The 17190-nt window shown below is 35.9% G+C and overlaps 2 protein-coding genes across 2 annotated transcripts; both read right to left on the reverse strand.

Annotated features, from left to right (window-relative positions):
- Positions 1 to 18: 18 nt before the first annotated feature.
- Positions 19 to 2578, reverse strand: LOC133322662 (protein stoned-A). Its single transcript, XM_061531627.1, has 2 exons — positions 1241 to 2578; positions 19 to 1178 (listed from the first exon to the last, which is right to left on the reverse strand). Exons 1-2 carry the CDS (start codon positions 2511 to 2513, stop codon positions 19 to 21), a joined length of 2433 nt encoding a protein of 810 aa, XP_061387611.1. The 5' UTR covers positions 2514 to 2578.
- Positions 2579 to 7446: 4868 nt separating this feature from the next.
- On the reverse strand, positions 7447 to 11368 carry LOC133322660 (alpha-(1,3)-fucosyltransferase C). The gene is made up of 2 exons (XM_061531623.1): positions 10463 to 11368; positions 7447 to 7885 (listed from the first exon to the last, which is right to left on the reverse strand). Exons 1-2 carry the CDS (start codon positions 11350 to 11352, stop codon positions 7447 to 7449), a joined length of 1329 nt encoding a protein of 442 aa, XP_061387607.1. The 5' UTR covers positions 11353 to 11368.
- Positions 11369 to 17190: the final 5822 nt, after the last annotated feature.

A 17190-nucleotide genomic window follows, 5' to 3' on the forward strand; every position in this document is an offset into this window, starting at 1 on the left:
TTTGTCTGTATGTGTTTCTTAATGCTCAATGAGCTCGTTTTCTAATAGTTTAATTTCAGTTTCTCCTGGTTGTAGATTTTCAGCAATTGAGGTATCGAAAGGATCAATATCCTCAGCTACCACGATATTTTTGTGCGGCAGTTGAGGTGTTAAAACCTTATCGCCCAAACCCAATTCTTGGGCGTCCGTTTGTGTATCGAGAACTCCTGTGGTTATTTCCGCCTCTCTCTGGGGTAGTAATTCACTTTCCAATAGTTTAAGTTCGGTTTGACCGGGTCTAATATCAGCTGCAATGGATGTATCGAATGGATCCACAAATTCCGCAGCCGAATCGTCTGGTAAATCTTTACTTTCCTGGGCCGGAGTCAAGACCTTTATGGCAATATCTTCCTTGACAGCCAACAAATCTTCAGCAGGTACTGGTGTGGGTGGTGCACGTGGATCAAAATCTGGATCGGAAATGCTATGCTTTAGTGTGGGATTCGATAACAAATCGTGTTCCAAATGTTTCAATTCAACCTCAGTTGGTTTGGCTTCGGGTACGTATGAGGTATCGAAAGGATCCTCTAACTGGCTGTCACTGAATCCTGCCTCACTGGGTGCGTAGTAAGGTGTTAGCGGTTTCTTGTTATTGCTAGCACCCTCTGCGGCACCCAATAGATCGGGATTTGGTACCAAGAAACCAACTGCTTTGTTCTTGAGGGTAAGACTCAGCGAAGACTTACGACGCACTGGATCGAATTCCTCTTCTGTCGAAGGCTGTACAACTGGTGGTGGCCTTGGGGGTGGTGCCTTGTTGGCTGCGGCTACAGGTGCTGGGGCTGGCTCTTCGTCCGCCCTGGGATCAAAATCGGGATCACTTAACGATTGCTTTAATGTGGTCTTAGAAGCTTGAATTATCACTCCCACAACAGAGGTATCAAATGGATCAACCTCTGCCTTTTCAGAGAGTATTTTAGTTATCACCGATGGCGGTGAGGGCCTCTCGGGTGGTGCAGCCTTTTCTTCGGCCCTTGGATCAAATTCGTCGTCTTCTTCAAGTACAGTGGTTTTCTTGATTACAACTTCGGCGTAATTGGTATTGAAGGGATCGTCGTCTTGGTTATCCTCCTCCTCGTCGTCACTAATGAAGACCACACCGGGTGGTAGATTTGGTGGTGGTGGTCGCTTGGGTTTACCTAAAAGAAAAGGGGGAGCCGATTATTGATTTGAAAGAATAAATTATGGGATAGTTAGTTACCACTCTCTTCCTCTTCGGGTAATTTTTCAAATTCAGCCCAATCGGCTGCAGCTAATTCGGTAAGGACCTCTGCCTGTGGCAGGGGTATTTCTTTGATAACCTTAACTTCTTCTTTTTTATTCAATGACTCGGCGGCTAATTCAGCAAACTCATCATCCTCTGGATCCTTGAGTGTGTCGAACTCCGATAAATCGGGTAGGGCTGGTTCTGGTTCTTCTTCTTCCTCCTCAGATGGTGGCTTCTTGGGTTGTATAAAATTCAAATGCAGCGAAACACTTAGATCAATGGGAGCATCTGGCACATCATTGACCAATTCATCTAATAGATTTATTTGTGGTTCTGGTGCAATGAGATCCTCTTCATCCGCATCGGCTAGATCAACTGAATCGCTGAGTAAAAGATTTTTGATGCCCTTGCGTAGTTTGCGCTTTGGTTTGGCTAGTTCAAGGGCTTTTTCACGTTCTACACGTCCCGAAAGGACCTCAACGGCAGCCCCAAGGCTTACCAATTTCTTGTTACCCTTGGCCTTATCAGCACCAACTATGACTTTCTCGGCGTAGGCAGTATCAAAGGGATCGGGACCGTCGTCAAAATCTAAAACTGGTGAATCGGGAACAACGGCTAGTTGGATTTCACCACTGGTTATGGCATCAACGTATTCGGTAACGAAAATATCATCAACTTCGGCGTCGTCTTCGTCCTCCGACTCGGATAGCTCTACTACAGCCTCAGCTAACTTATCACGCTGGGCTTCTAGTTCGGCTGCCTTACGTTTCTCCTCCTCTAAACGTTCAGCCTCACGTCGGGCTGCCTCCTCTTCTTCGAGTCGTTTCTTTTCAGCCGCCGAAGGCAGACGCTGATAGAAGGATTCCTTTTTGATGTGATCTAGCTCGTCTTGGGTCTTATGGAGTACAGTATCAACTTTCGAGGTGAGCGCTTTAAACTTCGCCCATTCGTCGTCCTCCGCTGTGCTGGTAGTTGTTGTTGCAGCCGCCTGAGAACCGTTTGATGACTCTTCGTTGTGACTGGCAGATTGAGCGTTCGCGTGCGCTAACTCAGAGGTCGAAGCAGTATTGGATGTTGTAGCTGTTGTTGCTAAACCTTCAACATCTGATGCTGCATCGGATTCACCGGCATCGGATTTAGCAGCAGCAGCCTCCTGCTTGGCCTTTAGTTGGCGTTTATACTCTGCTAGTTCTTCTTCGGTGAAAAGTTCTTGATCCTTTTTGGACTTCTTCTTTTTCTTTTTTAGACCTTTGGGTAACTTAAGCATTCTCTAATTGGGGAGACATCGAAAAACGGTCTAAACGGAGGATTAGAAGAATATAAATACATTTTAAAATTATTATTCAATGAATGAATATTTAAAATTTATGTGGGAGGAGTGGTGATGAAATTGATTTTTTTATCTACAGGGAACAAAATTATGTCAGGATTATGAAGGCTTCAAATAAAATACACACACATAGCCTTGGAGGACATTCTATGTACATGTAATGCGTAAGGAAGTTTTCAGGGTCTTTTTTGGATTTTCTGCTATTTTTAGACAACTCACCCATGCCAACATCTTCATCATCAGTGCCAATAAATACAAACCATAAATACGCTTATAAGGGGCATGCAAACCACTTTCCTCCCTTTCCCACACACACAGACAATTTCGTCTTCGTCTTTCGGAACTTCTAAGACAAGGGATTTTCATAGAAGATAATAGATTCACTGTAGAATTCACCACACATGATGGTGGAGGTTGGTTCGATGGTTGGCTGAATGGTCGTTGGTTTCCGCATTACTTCAAACATGTGTTTGACAGGCAACACGAACTACCACCACCACCACACCGTTACAAACTACTGTTATCTGCTGTTATTGTTCGTCGTTCGGCTCAGTTATTATGTGTGTCACAGAGAGCAAAAACAACGAGAACAACAAAAAATATAATCATAATAATACCGCTACTTCGAAAAGTAGAAACACAATAAAAAGCAATAAAGAATTACGAACGAATGAGCGTGAATGGAAGACTAGCAAATTACGAAAAAAGCACACTCACGCACTTCTTCTTCCTCTCTTTCTTTCCTCTTTTTGCTCTACAATGACGGCGACGAAGACTACAACAACGACGGCGATGAACGATACAGCAGATACAGGAAAATCTATATTCCTTTACTGAAACACACACACAGACACATATGAAAAAAAATCTTTTTTTTTTGGTTAAAGGGAAAAATCGATTTAATTCTAAAAGCAAAGAATTTTCAATTCAATTATTAACACTCAATACAGCATGAATTGAAATTACTAAGCAAATGCAAATTTTTCCCCATTGAATTACTTCCCAAAAAAGGGAAAATTTCTTTTCAAGGCAAAAAGAAAAAAAAATACAAATTCCTTGAAAAGTCCTTCTTTTTTTCTTCTTGGCAAAATTCCATTAAATTTTTTTATCTTCTCCTCAAAAATCAAATCCAAAACTTACGTCTCTCTTTTTTAGTTAATAATTAATTGAATTGAAATTTTCGTAATTAATTTATAATCATTAAATGATTGTTTTGTAATTTATTTTGCTCAGTTATATTTTAATTTTTTCACTTTTTTCTAATAATTTGCCACAGTTTTATTTCGCTTTTTGGTTACGTATCACCACGTATGAGTTATCGGAAAATTCTACACTGAATGATGAAAATTTCTTGCTCCCATAAAAGTTTTCATATTAGCAAAAGGGGTTCTGCAAAGCTTTTCAGTTACTTCGAAAAAGCTTTTGGGAGGCCTACACTCTCCGTATGGGGGGTGGTTATTCCATTTGACATTTACAAATTGTTGTTTTTTGTGGTGTTTTATTTTGTTCTGACATTTGTCCTTAAGGGTGGAAGTACCAAAAAACACCAAGAGCTAGTAAAACGACCTCAGGTGACATTTGACATTTATGTTTAAGGCGTTAGCAGTGCGCAGGCTTGAGTTCTAAGTTTGGAATTTCTGTGGAAAGCAATGAAGTGTGCTAAATGTCATCAATGAAGTTCAAGGAAGAATAGTTGTAAATGAATTGGATCCAATGCGCATGTCGGGATATTTTTTATAAATGACCGTTAAATTTGAAATAATAAAAATATACAATTTAAAAATAGAATAATTTAGACATGTGTGCAGAGTATAAAACTACAAAGGATATGGCTGATAATAAATAAGATAGTTAATTTAAATTTACAAAATTATTAATTATAAATTAAGTAGTAATTATTATTTACTAATTATTAATCATAATTTTTATTAATATTTATTTTTTAATTATTAATAATAATTTTTTAATTTTTATTATATTAACTTTCTATTATTATTTATTAGGTATTAATTATTAATTTGAATTAAGAATTAATGATTAATTATTAATCGTTAATTACATTATTTAAATTAATTAATTATATATAATAAATAGTAAAATAAATTAATATATATTAATTAATAATATAAATAATTATTAATATTTATTAATTTAAAAATTGTAATTATTAATAATTATTTATTAATTTATAATTTTTAATTATTCATAATCACTTATTAATAAGTAATTATTCATTTTTAATAATCACTTATTAATAATTATTAATTTTTAATTATTAATAATTAATTAATTACGGAAGTACAGGGAATCTTTATAGGTGAGTTGAAGGTTAGGCAGTCCTTATAGACGAACTGAAGGTCAGAGAGTCTTTGTAGACGAAGTGAAGGCATGGGAGTCTTTATAGCGAAGCTGAATTAAATAGTATTTTTAGACGTGATGAAGGTCAGGGAATCTTTATACACCAGGGGATCTTTAACGACGAGCTTGAGGTCAGGGAGTCTCTATGTGCGAGATGAAGACTACAGAGTTTTTATCAGGGATGGTCCGTATGACGAATTTTTAGGTTTTCGACTGTCAAAAAGGTGTAAACGTCGAAATCGTCATATACCTGTATAAAATGTAATAAATGTAGAAAACGTCATTTATTCGAATATTATTACCATATACCGTTATTTTCAAAAATACATATTATTTTTACATATATCAGTCTGTTCCTTACTGGAACTAATACAAGATTCTAAACTTTTTGGAAAAAAAAAATTTTGAAATTTTATATGGATTTCAGTAAAGCATACGTAATTTCCAAATTCATTAATGGAAATAGGTATTTTGTCAAAAACTTAATGTTTTTGGGTGGGTTTCCGACGTTTCTGACGTGTGTAATATACGTCGAAAATTTATGTCATTTACGTCACTGTTTCTGACGGACCATCTCTGGTTTTTATAAACTATAAGACCAGGCGAGCTGAATACCAAGGTATCTTTATAGAAGAGCCAGAACACCTTCATAGATGACCTGAAGGACAGTGAGCCTGTATAGATGATCAGATGGTTTTCATAGAATAGCTGAAAGTGTCCTATAGGCGAGCTGAAGGCTATAAAGCCTTCATAAGCGAACTGAAAGACAGGGATTCTTTATATACAATCTCAACACCAGAGAGCCTTTATAGACGAGCTGAAGACCTATATTTTTACATAGAATGTAACGCTTGGAAGTCTTTATAGACGAGCTGAAGACCACAGGTTCTTTATAGATGAGGAAAGGGCTAGGGATTCTTTATGGACAAGCAGAAGTATAGGTAGTCTTTATAGGTGAGTTGAAGGCTAGACAGTCTGTATAGAATAACATGGAGTCTTCATAGACGAATTGAAGGGAGTCAGAAGATCAGAGAGTATTTATAGGTGAGATCATTAGCCAGATCATTAGTTATATATTTATATACGAATCGAATGTTTTTAGACAAGTTGAGTGACCCTTTATAGACGAGCTAAAGCTCAGGGAGTCTTTATTGACTCCGTCAGATAGTCTTTATAGACCAGCTGAAGCTGGGTTAATCTGTATAGATATTCTAAAGACCAGAGTTTCTTTACATACGTGCTGAAGGCCAAGTAGTTTTTATACGCGAGTTGAAGGCTAGGGAGGCCAGGGAGTCTTTACAGGCGAGCTTACGGCCAGGTGGTCTTTATAGGCGAGCTGAAGCTCAAAAAGTCTTTATAGACAGGCTGGCCAGGAAGTTTTTATACGCGAGTTGAAACCAATGTAGTCTTTATAGATGAAGGCCAGGTAGCCTTTGCTCAGAAAGTCTTTATAGAACCTTTGGTAATTACAGAGGAGCTGAAGGCCTGTTAGTTAGTCTCTATATGTGTGCTGAGGCTAGGCAGTCTTTGTAGCGAAGACAGCGGACCCTTTAAAGATAAGCTGAATTATATAGTATTTTAGACGAGCTGAAGGCTATTGAGCCTTAATATACGTCCAGAAGCTCATGGTGAGTTTATAAACAAATTTGTAACAATGCCTTTGAAATATGGGAGGCTTTATAGCTGATTGAAGTCCATGCAGGCCAACTGAACCGAAGCAATCGGTGGTAATATACGGCTTAAACAGTGGGGTATCAAAATTTTTTTTTCGTAGTGGGTCTTCAGTGGTTCTCAGACAATATTTCAATATATGTAGCCTATATGAAGAGAGCCTTTTTTGAAGAGCTGAAAGTGGGCTTTATATATGAATTGCAGCAAGTATTATCTGTCACCTCAGTCCGTTGTGTAAAAGCCCTATTGCTTTTACACAACGGGCTGAGGTGATTTTTGATTAACTAAGAGTATGATTTATATACAAGTAGCAGCAAGTTTTATTTATTCTGATTCTCTTATTTAAAGAAAGTTTTTGTAGGCTATATGAAGGGAACATTTTTGATTAACTAAGAGTATGATTTATATACAAGTAGCAGCAAGTTTTATTTATTCTGCTTCTCCCTAACTTTGCAACACTTGCCACCACACACACATTTTACCCTCATTGGAAATCCAGACTGCCTACCTTACTTACCCTACAACATTTCAAATATTCAAATTAGAGTCATTACAACTCCAATCAAATAATTATTGCTGGTGGTAATAAAATTACATTGTTTTTTTGATTTGCTTATTTTTTTATTTCATAAAAAATAACAATTTTATATCACATAATTCACGTGTGACGATATAGAAAAAAACACGATTGCATGTGTTTTTAGTATAGGATTAATAAAATTACAAAAATATATTTATATAGTTTACAGGAAATTGTTCTAGTGTTAGTTAGAAAAGTTTATGCTTAAAACTAATAACTAAAATTATGACTATATTTTGTTTTTGTTATTTTTGTTTTAACTTAAAATTTAATACGTGACTTAAAGCGACAACTTCCTTTTAGCCACCACTTTTCAATGTCGCTATAACTTTGTGTCTTCAAATAGTATTGAGGTTGATGCAACCTCTGGCATAGTTCACAGAACGGCGCATAGAAACGTAGCTCATAGTGTTGACGCCACCAAAAGTAACGCATATATTCGATAGAATTTGCCGCTAAATACTGCAAATAATCAGCCAATTCGGCAGCGGTTGAGAAGTCTTCTACATTTATATAGGAATGTGGAGGTAAAAATTGATTATAATTAGCACCACCGTATACCACGGGTATTATATTGCGGTTCATTATTTTATAGAGTTTTTCTGTTATATAATCAGTGCATAGTGAGTTTTCAAAAGAAAAATAAAATTTATATTCTTCATCGAGCAGGCGATCACATTCAGGGGAACCATTTTTGCAGCTGGAAAGAAGAAGAAAATATTATATTGAATTTATATACAAAATGTGTAATGGTATTTTATAAATTACATTGATTGAGTTTCTATAGCCGATTTGAAGGGGGTTTCTATAGACGAGTCTTTATAGACGATCTAAAGACCAGGTTGTCAGAAAGTCTTAATAGACGACCTGAAACTATGGGAGACTTTACAGACAAGCTGAAGGCCACATAGTGTGTATAGGCAATATGAAGGCAAGGCAGTCTTTATAGACGAGTTGAAGGCCAGGGAGTCTTAATAGCCGATTTGAAGGCCACACCATTTTTATAGGCGAGATGAAGGCCTGGAAGTTTTCATAAACGAGCTGAAGGCCACAGAGGGTCAGGCAGTCTTCACGGACGAAGGGCTTGGGCTGAACGCCACAGACTATTTATAGGCGAGATGAAGTTGAAGGCCAATCAGTCTTTATAGACTAGTTGAGGGCCAGGGAGTCTTGATAATTTTTTTTTTTAATATTTTCTCAAGGACTATGAGAGTCGGAAGCGTGGATTTTTGTAAGGATATTTTCTCAAAGACTATGTGAGTCAGAAGCGTGGATTTTTTTAAAGAATATTTTTTCAAGGACTATTTGGCCCATAAGCGTGGATTTTTTGAAGAATATTTTTTTCAAGGACTATGTGGCCCATAAGCGTGGATTTTTTAAAGAATTTCAGAAGCGTGGATTTTTTAAAGAATATTTTTTTCCAAAAACTATGCGGTCCATAAGCTTGGATTTTTATTTTTTCAAAGATGATGTGGTCCATAAGAGTGGATTTTTAAAGAATATTTTTCCAATTAATATGTGGGACTATGTGAGCCAGAAGCATGGATTTTTTCAAGAATATTTTCTCAAGGTCTATGAGAGTCAGAAGCGTGGATTTGTTAAAGAATATTTTTTTTTTCAATTAATATGTGGTCAATAAGCTCGGATTTTTAAAAAATATTTTTCCAATTAATGAGTAGGCCATAAGTGCGGATTTTTTAAGAATATTTTCCCAATTAATATGTGGGCCATATGCGTGAATTTTTTAAAGAATATTTTTCTAATTAATATGTGGGCCATATGCGTGGATTTTTAAAGAAATTTTTTGAAATAAAATGTGTGCCATATTCATTAAAGAATATTCAATAAAGAATATGTTTTCCAAAGTTTTATTAAAAGAACTCTAATTCGTAATTTTGGGTTCTCAGAGCATAGTAAATCTCCTGGCAGAAAAATGTGAATATAGGTCCATGGCTTAACATTTGCACACATTTACAATCCACCTCCATCCTAGGCACTCCGAAAGATCTATAGGGGTCTGAAGAGATCTTTTTCAGACCCCTAGTTTCGACGAACTAAATCCATTTCAGATAGTTTTGAGATAAGGTAAGATGCCCATTAATCTGTCCAGAGACGTTCGAAGTTCTTCCTTAAATATCCACATGTCCTGATAGATACCTACATATCCACATGTCCTGATAGATACGTTTATATGAAGGCTAGGTCACTGCAAACTACCCTCTGAGAAAATGCGGATGGACATTCAACATACCGAAAGTGGTGCGGGCATTTATACGACAAATTTTCCTATGCATAGACAAATATAAGAAAATTATTTACTTAGTAATTTTTTACCCACCAAGAACCGAAAATTTTAAATTTTCGGTTGGAAAATTCAACTAGGACCTTGAAAAAAACCTAAAAATGGGTCTTGGCCTTTACCTGTATCCAAACATGAACCAGTATTAAAAATATTGTAGGAAGGAATTTTAACCCACTTGGGGTTGGCCAATTATATGAGGACTCTGTCAAAGCATAGCTCTATATAAAGAATTTTTGAAAAAAATAATGTCCAACTTCCAAGAACCCAGAATACATATTACTACCACTTCGAAAAAGCAAAAAAAGCCTAAACATGAACCTAATTTAAAAAAATTCTTCGATTAAATTTTGTAGCCACCAATAACCCGAATTTCATAAACAAAACTTAAAAAATTATTTACGAACAAATTATTCACCCACAAAGAACCCGAAATTCCAAATTACAGGTACTTCTGTTGGAAAATTCCTCTAGGACCATGAAAAGGCCTAAAATGGGTTATGACCTTTACCTATGTTCAACCATGAGACTGCATTGAAAATGTTGTAGGAATTAATTTTTACCCACGTGTGGTGGCAGACCTATCGAAAAATCAAAAATGCCAAAACATAAACCAATTTTGAAAAATTTTCTTAGAATACATTTTTTAGACACAAAAACCCCGAAATGTAAATTTTCAAAAATGGGGCGGTGTCACCTATAAGGGCCTATACCAACATATCTCGTTTTCAATAAAATTGTCATTCTAACAATCGGGTATCAATGGCAACAATCGATATGCTTAATTGCTCTTTCTAAATTATTTCGATTTCCGTCTTATAGGGGAGGATGTAAAAATGATTTCTTTAAGTTTACCTCATGGCGCAGGGTCAATTTTATCCGCGCAAATTTTGTAAGGTTCATTTCTTTTAATTTGTATATAAATTAAAAAAATCTTCCTTAGATATTCCCATCACAATTATTACCCACCCAACTCACCTCATCGGTCCACATTTTCCATAGATATCAACATCAATGTATTTCTGCAATTCTGCCGTTAACTCCTCACGCCGCGATAACGTCTCACAGTGAGACACAAACCAGGCAGCCATTTTTGTTTTATTTGGCCACAGCTCCCATATTGCCGTATCATTATAGATATTCGGAACAGGACGCCATTTTGGATACTCCGTGGGTAGAATGCGCATACCCGACTCTTTATCAACAAACCAATTATAGGCCCATATAATATCCGAATCCGTGCGATAAGTCATAGTTAAATTATAAAAATCCTTCTCGTCGGAGAGAATATGTTTCGTTTCACCCGGCGGTTCCATTAAAGCGAAGATATACAGCTGACGCGAGCTGCGTTTTGAAGGCACCGAATTTATCACAGGAAATGGTTGCGCCGTATGAAACAATATGGCATCGTACATTTCTATTTGAGGAAAAAGATCTCGTTTATTCGTGAGAATACAATTTGAGACAGGACATTGTAGCTTGTTGTGAAAATAGGCCGGATCAATTAAATCATCGGGCAAAGACCAACGTTCATCACCAAAGAAACTGTTCCACAGGAGGATTATGCGTGGTCGATCACTATCGCCACTGTTGTTACTCAGCGACGTCTCTTCAAAACTTTTCACCAAACGATATTGATTAAATTCCGGTACCGTATGATCGATATACAGCCATGTTAGAAATCCCGTAACACACAGACAGGTCAAGAGTATTAGCAAGGCTTTCGTTCTACACTTTCTTTTCAGCTGCATCTGTTCGTAGCGTTCAATTTGTATGGCATTCGCGCGAATATTATCGTTCTCGATTATGGCGGCACTGGTGTTTTTCCGTAACAGCGGTTCTCCTTGAGACGTGGCAAACATGTCCATTGAATACCTTCGACTGAATGATAAATGCCAGGCTAGGCATTAAGCAGTTTTTTTTTTTATTTTTTGTTAATTACGTGCCACCCTTGCTTTGGCACCCTTTATCGTCACCCAGGGTTGAGTGTATTAATGACCAACAGAATATCGAAACTAACTAGCGCGAACTAACCAACCAGCCAGCCCAGCCAATGAAATAGATTACACATTGTTGGTAATTTCTATTGTCGAAATTATCAGCAGCATGTTAAGTATTAGTTGTTGGTGTTGTTTTTGCTGTTGTCGTTCTTGTTGGAGAGTTCTTGTCTATTGGAAAATTCGTCACCCATTAAGTCGATTGCAGGTAATGTTTTATCAATCGGCATTTGGTAAACACATTCATCCACATATGTGTGTGTGCGTGCGTATGTTTGCTTACGACCATTGCTAGTTTTTGACGTCGTCGAATTAACTAATCATTTGTGCTGCAATTTGGGTTTAACCGATTCCAGTGTGTGTGTGGCTGTGTGATGTATGTCCCTGCCATAAATCCTTATCACCGTTGTCATCTGTTGATTGTGTGGTTGTTGTGGTGGTGATGATGGTGATGACAAAATTGCATGCCATAGTCATAGTTGGCGGAAGGCAACTGTTATCACTGGTCACGATCAATCCATTTGTATGCCGCGAGAAAAATATGTTCTGTAAATAGAGTAACACCGATTATTATCAAAAGTAACACATTTAATGGTTTATATTAAGCTACAGTTTTGATAAATAAATAACACACCTGTGGAGGGTTAGTCTATAGAGAATATATAAAAAAGGGGTATACTAATTGTTGCTTGTGTGTCCCACCCAAAAAAATAGAGATTAGATTGATATTGGTGTTAATTTTTTCAATTTTTATCATTTGGGCGAACTAATTAATTAGGCATATTGGTATGAATAATATTTGTTTTCTTTCTCCATAAACTGGAATATACTACGGAACAAATTAAAATAATTTATCGACTTAGTCATCCTCATTTTTTATAAAAAGCTTAGATTTTTAGGAATAATTTACAAGAGCAATAAACGAGGAATTGTTTTAAAAAAACCTATGTCCAATAAGCGAGAAATTTAAGAATAATTGTCCAAGAACAATTACAATGAATTCTTAGGGACATTTTTCAAAGGAACAACAACTTTAAAAGCATGGGCTTTAAAAAAAAATTTTCAAATCGATTTTTTCAGGTCGAAATGAGAAGGGTTTTTGGGAAGAGTCAGCAGTGCAATAAAGTTGCATTTTTATATTCCCAGCAAACACTTTGTTATGGATAAAATGTGTCGTATCGAAATATTGGTTTCTTTGGAACAAATCCGTTGCAGTTTGGAGAAATATCCCTCCTCTGTATCGAATGTAGTAACCGATTTTATCCAAATATTGCACATCGTAATATTTTACAAAACAGTATAAAGTAGAAATATTTTAATTGATTTCAAATATGTTTTAATTGCCAACAGATTAATAAGAGATTTTTAAACATTTTTAAGAACTATTGATTTCTAAGGACTAACATGGCTAAATCGACTATAAATAGAACTTTCAAATATATTATTATTATACTGGGCGTAAGAAACTGAAAATCGTATATAGCGTTTCACATTTTTAATATCGCACATATAATGAATATCATATTTTCTGTAGTTTTGTAATTTTGGGCAAGTTTTTCATTTTAAAATTTGATTCTTAATAGATAGAAAATCTCTCTATTGTACTATGAACCAGGAAAATGATTTTTTCAAAAAGTTTGTTTCAGGAAGAGCTTAAAAAAGCTATATATAACGACGGTCATTTAATCAGATGGAACTGCTGGTTATAATGAAAGTGAAAGTTATTTGTAATTTTCTGATATTCAATTTAGTATATAAATAAATTTTAAACCAGTGAGCGGAGCAGTATAGTCGGACGGGGCCGACCATGCGATACCCTACACAACTACCACGAACACTACCTTTCTGAGGATGTTTATTCCGAGTCTGAGTAATATTTCGTGATATTTGCCCCCTCTTGTCCGATTAGAGGTTAACAACACCTCTTCTTTACTTTTTCGAATATTCAGTACAGTCCTTCTAATTACTTGTCCAGATTACCTTCACGGTGGGTTGTGTTGTGATTTTCGGATTATAAATTGAAAACACACAAAAAATTATGTTTTCGGTCCATTTCATCCCAAAATTTTAATCTGATCATCACGGAAAATTGTAGGCGTTGTTCTTGACCATAACTGGAACTTCATGAAAAATTTCAAAGCCATCAGCGCGATATTTCTCCCACTAATGTGGTAATGGGTTATTAAATAATATCAGAATGCGTAAGCAACTGTAAATATTTGACTGTAACTCCCACATCTGAGTAGATACATCACTATATTTGGTATCAATTTAAAGGCCAACCACTCCTCTTGGATATGCTATCAACTCCTGGGGTCTACATCCTCCAGGAGTAAATATATATGCCATAGAATACAAATTTTGTCATTTTTCACACAAAAGTCAGGGTCCATTTGATATATATTTTGACCGATCTTTATCAAAACATGCGTGCTTATTCTCTGGCCCGATCCCCTTCTCCATGCAAAAATTCGCGGTGTTTTGGCCATAATTGCGGCCTCTGGAGCGACCAGAAAAACCGACAAAAATTTAGTATTTGGTCCATTTCATCCCCTAAATATTAACCAACTTTTTCCAAAAACAATAGGGGTCTTCATTTGCAGAAATCCTACATGCAAAATTTCGTGAAGATTGGTCCATAACTGTGGCCTGTATCGTGTTTACAAATTATAATGGACAGACGGACGGACGGACGGACGGACGGACACACATGTCTATATCGACTCAGCTACAAAATTTGACGATCGGTATACTTAAAGGTGGGTCTAGGACCAATATTTCGCGGCGTTACAAACATTTGGGGCTGCACAAAGCTATAATACCCTGACAACATAGTTGTGTAGGGTATAATAATTTTTTTATATATATGAACAAATTTCTGAACCTAGTGTCAAGCAGTCCCAGAGGATATCTTAATGGTTCTAGCACCAATCGACGTTTTGAAATGTTATCTGTTCATAGAATTAAGAGTTATTGCCGATAGTATAGAAAAAACCTTTAAAAATTACATATAAAAACCAGTAAGGAAAGTAGTAAAGTCGGACGGGGCCGACTATATGATACCCTTCACCACTTTGTGTATATTCAACAGATGAATCCTAACTGACGTCGTATTTTCAAAGGACCAGTAAAATGAAATTGGATCCATAAACATTTCATTCTGCAACCGATACTAAATTTTTCATTTGGTCAGATATAGAAGCTAAATCTAAATCTGAACCGATTTTCAGGAAACTTAACACACATCATTCTATACCTAATTCATTACGCTTTGCCAAATTTTGTGCAAATCGAAAGATATTAAGGGACTTTGGTACAACATTTTCCTTAAATCGGACGAAAATATATGTGGGAGCTATATCTAAATCTGAACCGATATTCAGGAAACTTAACACACATCATTCCAGACCTAATTCATTACCCTGTTCCAAATTTCGTGCAAATCGAAAGATATATAGGGACTTTGGTGCACCATTTACGTTAAATCGGTCGAAAATATATATGGGAGCTATATCTAAATCTTAACCGATTTTCAGGAAACTTAACACACATCATTGTAGACATAAATTATTAAGCTGTGCCAAATTTCGTGCAAACTGAAAGATATTAAGAGAATTTGGTACACCATTTACCTTAAATCGGACGAAAATATATATGGGAGCTATATATAAATCTGAACCGATTTTCAGGAAACTTAACACACATCATTATATACCTAATTCATTACGCTTTGCCAAATTTCGTGCAAATCGAAATATATACGGGGACTTTCACCACACTGTGGTACAGGATATTATGTATTTGTGCATATGTTTGTAACAGGCAAAAGTAATCAAGATAGACCCATGGTTCCTTTTGAGAATATGCATAGAATCGCTTTCTGAGTCGATTTACGCATGTCCGTCCGCCCTTCCTCCGTCCATATATTTTTGTTAACAAAGTACAGGTCGCATTTATGATTCGAGTTGAAATCGGCGCAGATTTAGATATAGCTCCCACATATATATTTTCGTCCGACTTTTTGTGAATGATGCACCAAATTCCCAATATTTGTCCGATTGAGACAACATTTTGAACAGAGTACTGAATTAGGTTCAGACTGATGTTTGTGAAGTTTTGTTAAAATCGGTTCAGATTAGGATATAGCTCACATATGTAGTTTCGTCCGATTTTTTGTGAATGATACACCACACTCACAATATTTGCCCGATTGGGACAAAATTTTGCACGGAATACTGAATTAGGTCCAGACTGATGTCTGCGAAGTTTTGTTAATATCGGTTCAGATTAAGATATAGCTCACATATATAGTTTCGTCCGATTTTTTGTGAATGATACACCAAACTCACAATATTTGCCCGATTGAGCAACATTTTGCATAGCGAAATTCCGAATTCCGTTGTTCCAGTGATGAGTTATCATGCCCGCCATCAAAAATAAGGACTTTTCTTTAATCACAGAAAACAACAACCACTAAATTTAGTAAATTATTTTTCTTATCTTTTAAATCTTGAAATATATGTGTAAAGTTACAAACCTTAAAATGCATTCACTTTACAGGTATTCATTTACCAGCCCAACGAAAATCTTGAAAATTTTAAATCGAGAATGGGGGAGGTCCCCTTAAATCGATTTATATAATTTTGGCCTAATGAAATGGAATTTTTGGTAGGTTGCCGAAGACATGTGTACGGATTGATTTAAGTCGGTTCACATATAAATGCAGACTCATATTTCCTTACTCGTTTAAAACAAAAATTTGTTTGGGTCAATTTTTAAACTGGTGCTAATTTCATGTCAACGGATTGTGTCTTTTGAAAAGGCGACGTCTTTTAGGATACATAGGTAGAATTTACCCAAAGTGGTATAGTCGACCCAGTCCGACTTTACTACTTTCTTTACTAGTTAAAAATATTGCTCCCTTATATATTTTCGACTGACTAAATGTTAATTATGCACCAAATAATGATCTGGTGTTCAATTGGTATTAAATTTTGCACAATTTGATCAAAGAGGACCCCTCCCCATTCTCGGTGTCAAAATATTTAATTTAGTTTTTTGATATAATTCCCTACAAAATTTGAAAATCTCAAGAACTCTTGAAAATATAACCGATTTATTGTGTCCACATCAAGTGCCGGCAAGAGTGATTCTCAAACTTTAAACGCATTTTCTCGATGCAGTGTTTTTGCGAATGGCGGGAACGACAGTTTAACAATTTTTAAACTGGTGCTAAGATTTATAATTGTGTATTTTTAACCATAGTATTTTTCGGAACACACTCATTCCATAAAAAAATATTTCTAATAAAAATGTTGTCGTCTTGTGTATGAAAGAAATCAACATGTGTAAATTCCTGACACTAGTCACACATAATTTTTATTACATTTTAAACATCATCATTATCATTATATATTTACCTTTCTTTCCGTGTGTACGAGTGTGTTCATGTGTGAAAATTTTGTGCCGTTTCATTCTCTTGACACTTTTCGAAAACATGTTGTTCATTTCTTGTTCGAGTTACACTCGAATCTGCGATAAGACCGGCAAACCAAACATCAGCCTCAACAATAGATAGATAAACACACTAACTCACACACCTACACACACATCAAATATCTATGGAGTGCACTTGATAGACGATAGTTTTGAAAATGTGAGTCAATATTGTGAAAATAACAACAAAACCATAGACCAGTAAAGGTTTTA

This window comes from Musca vetustissima, unplaced genomic scaffold, assembly GCF_032173495.1.
Source record: "Musca vetustissima isolate MV318-11 ecotype Yass unplaced genomic scaffold, APGP_CSIRO_Mvet_v1 utg34209, whole genome shotgun sequence".
Lineage (NCBI taxonomy): Eukaryota > Metazoa > Arthropoda > Insecta > Diptera > Muscidae > Musca > Musca vetustissima.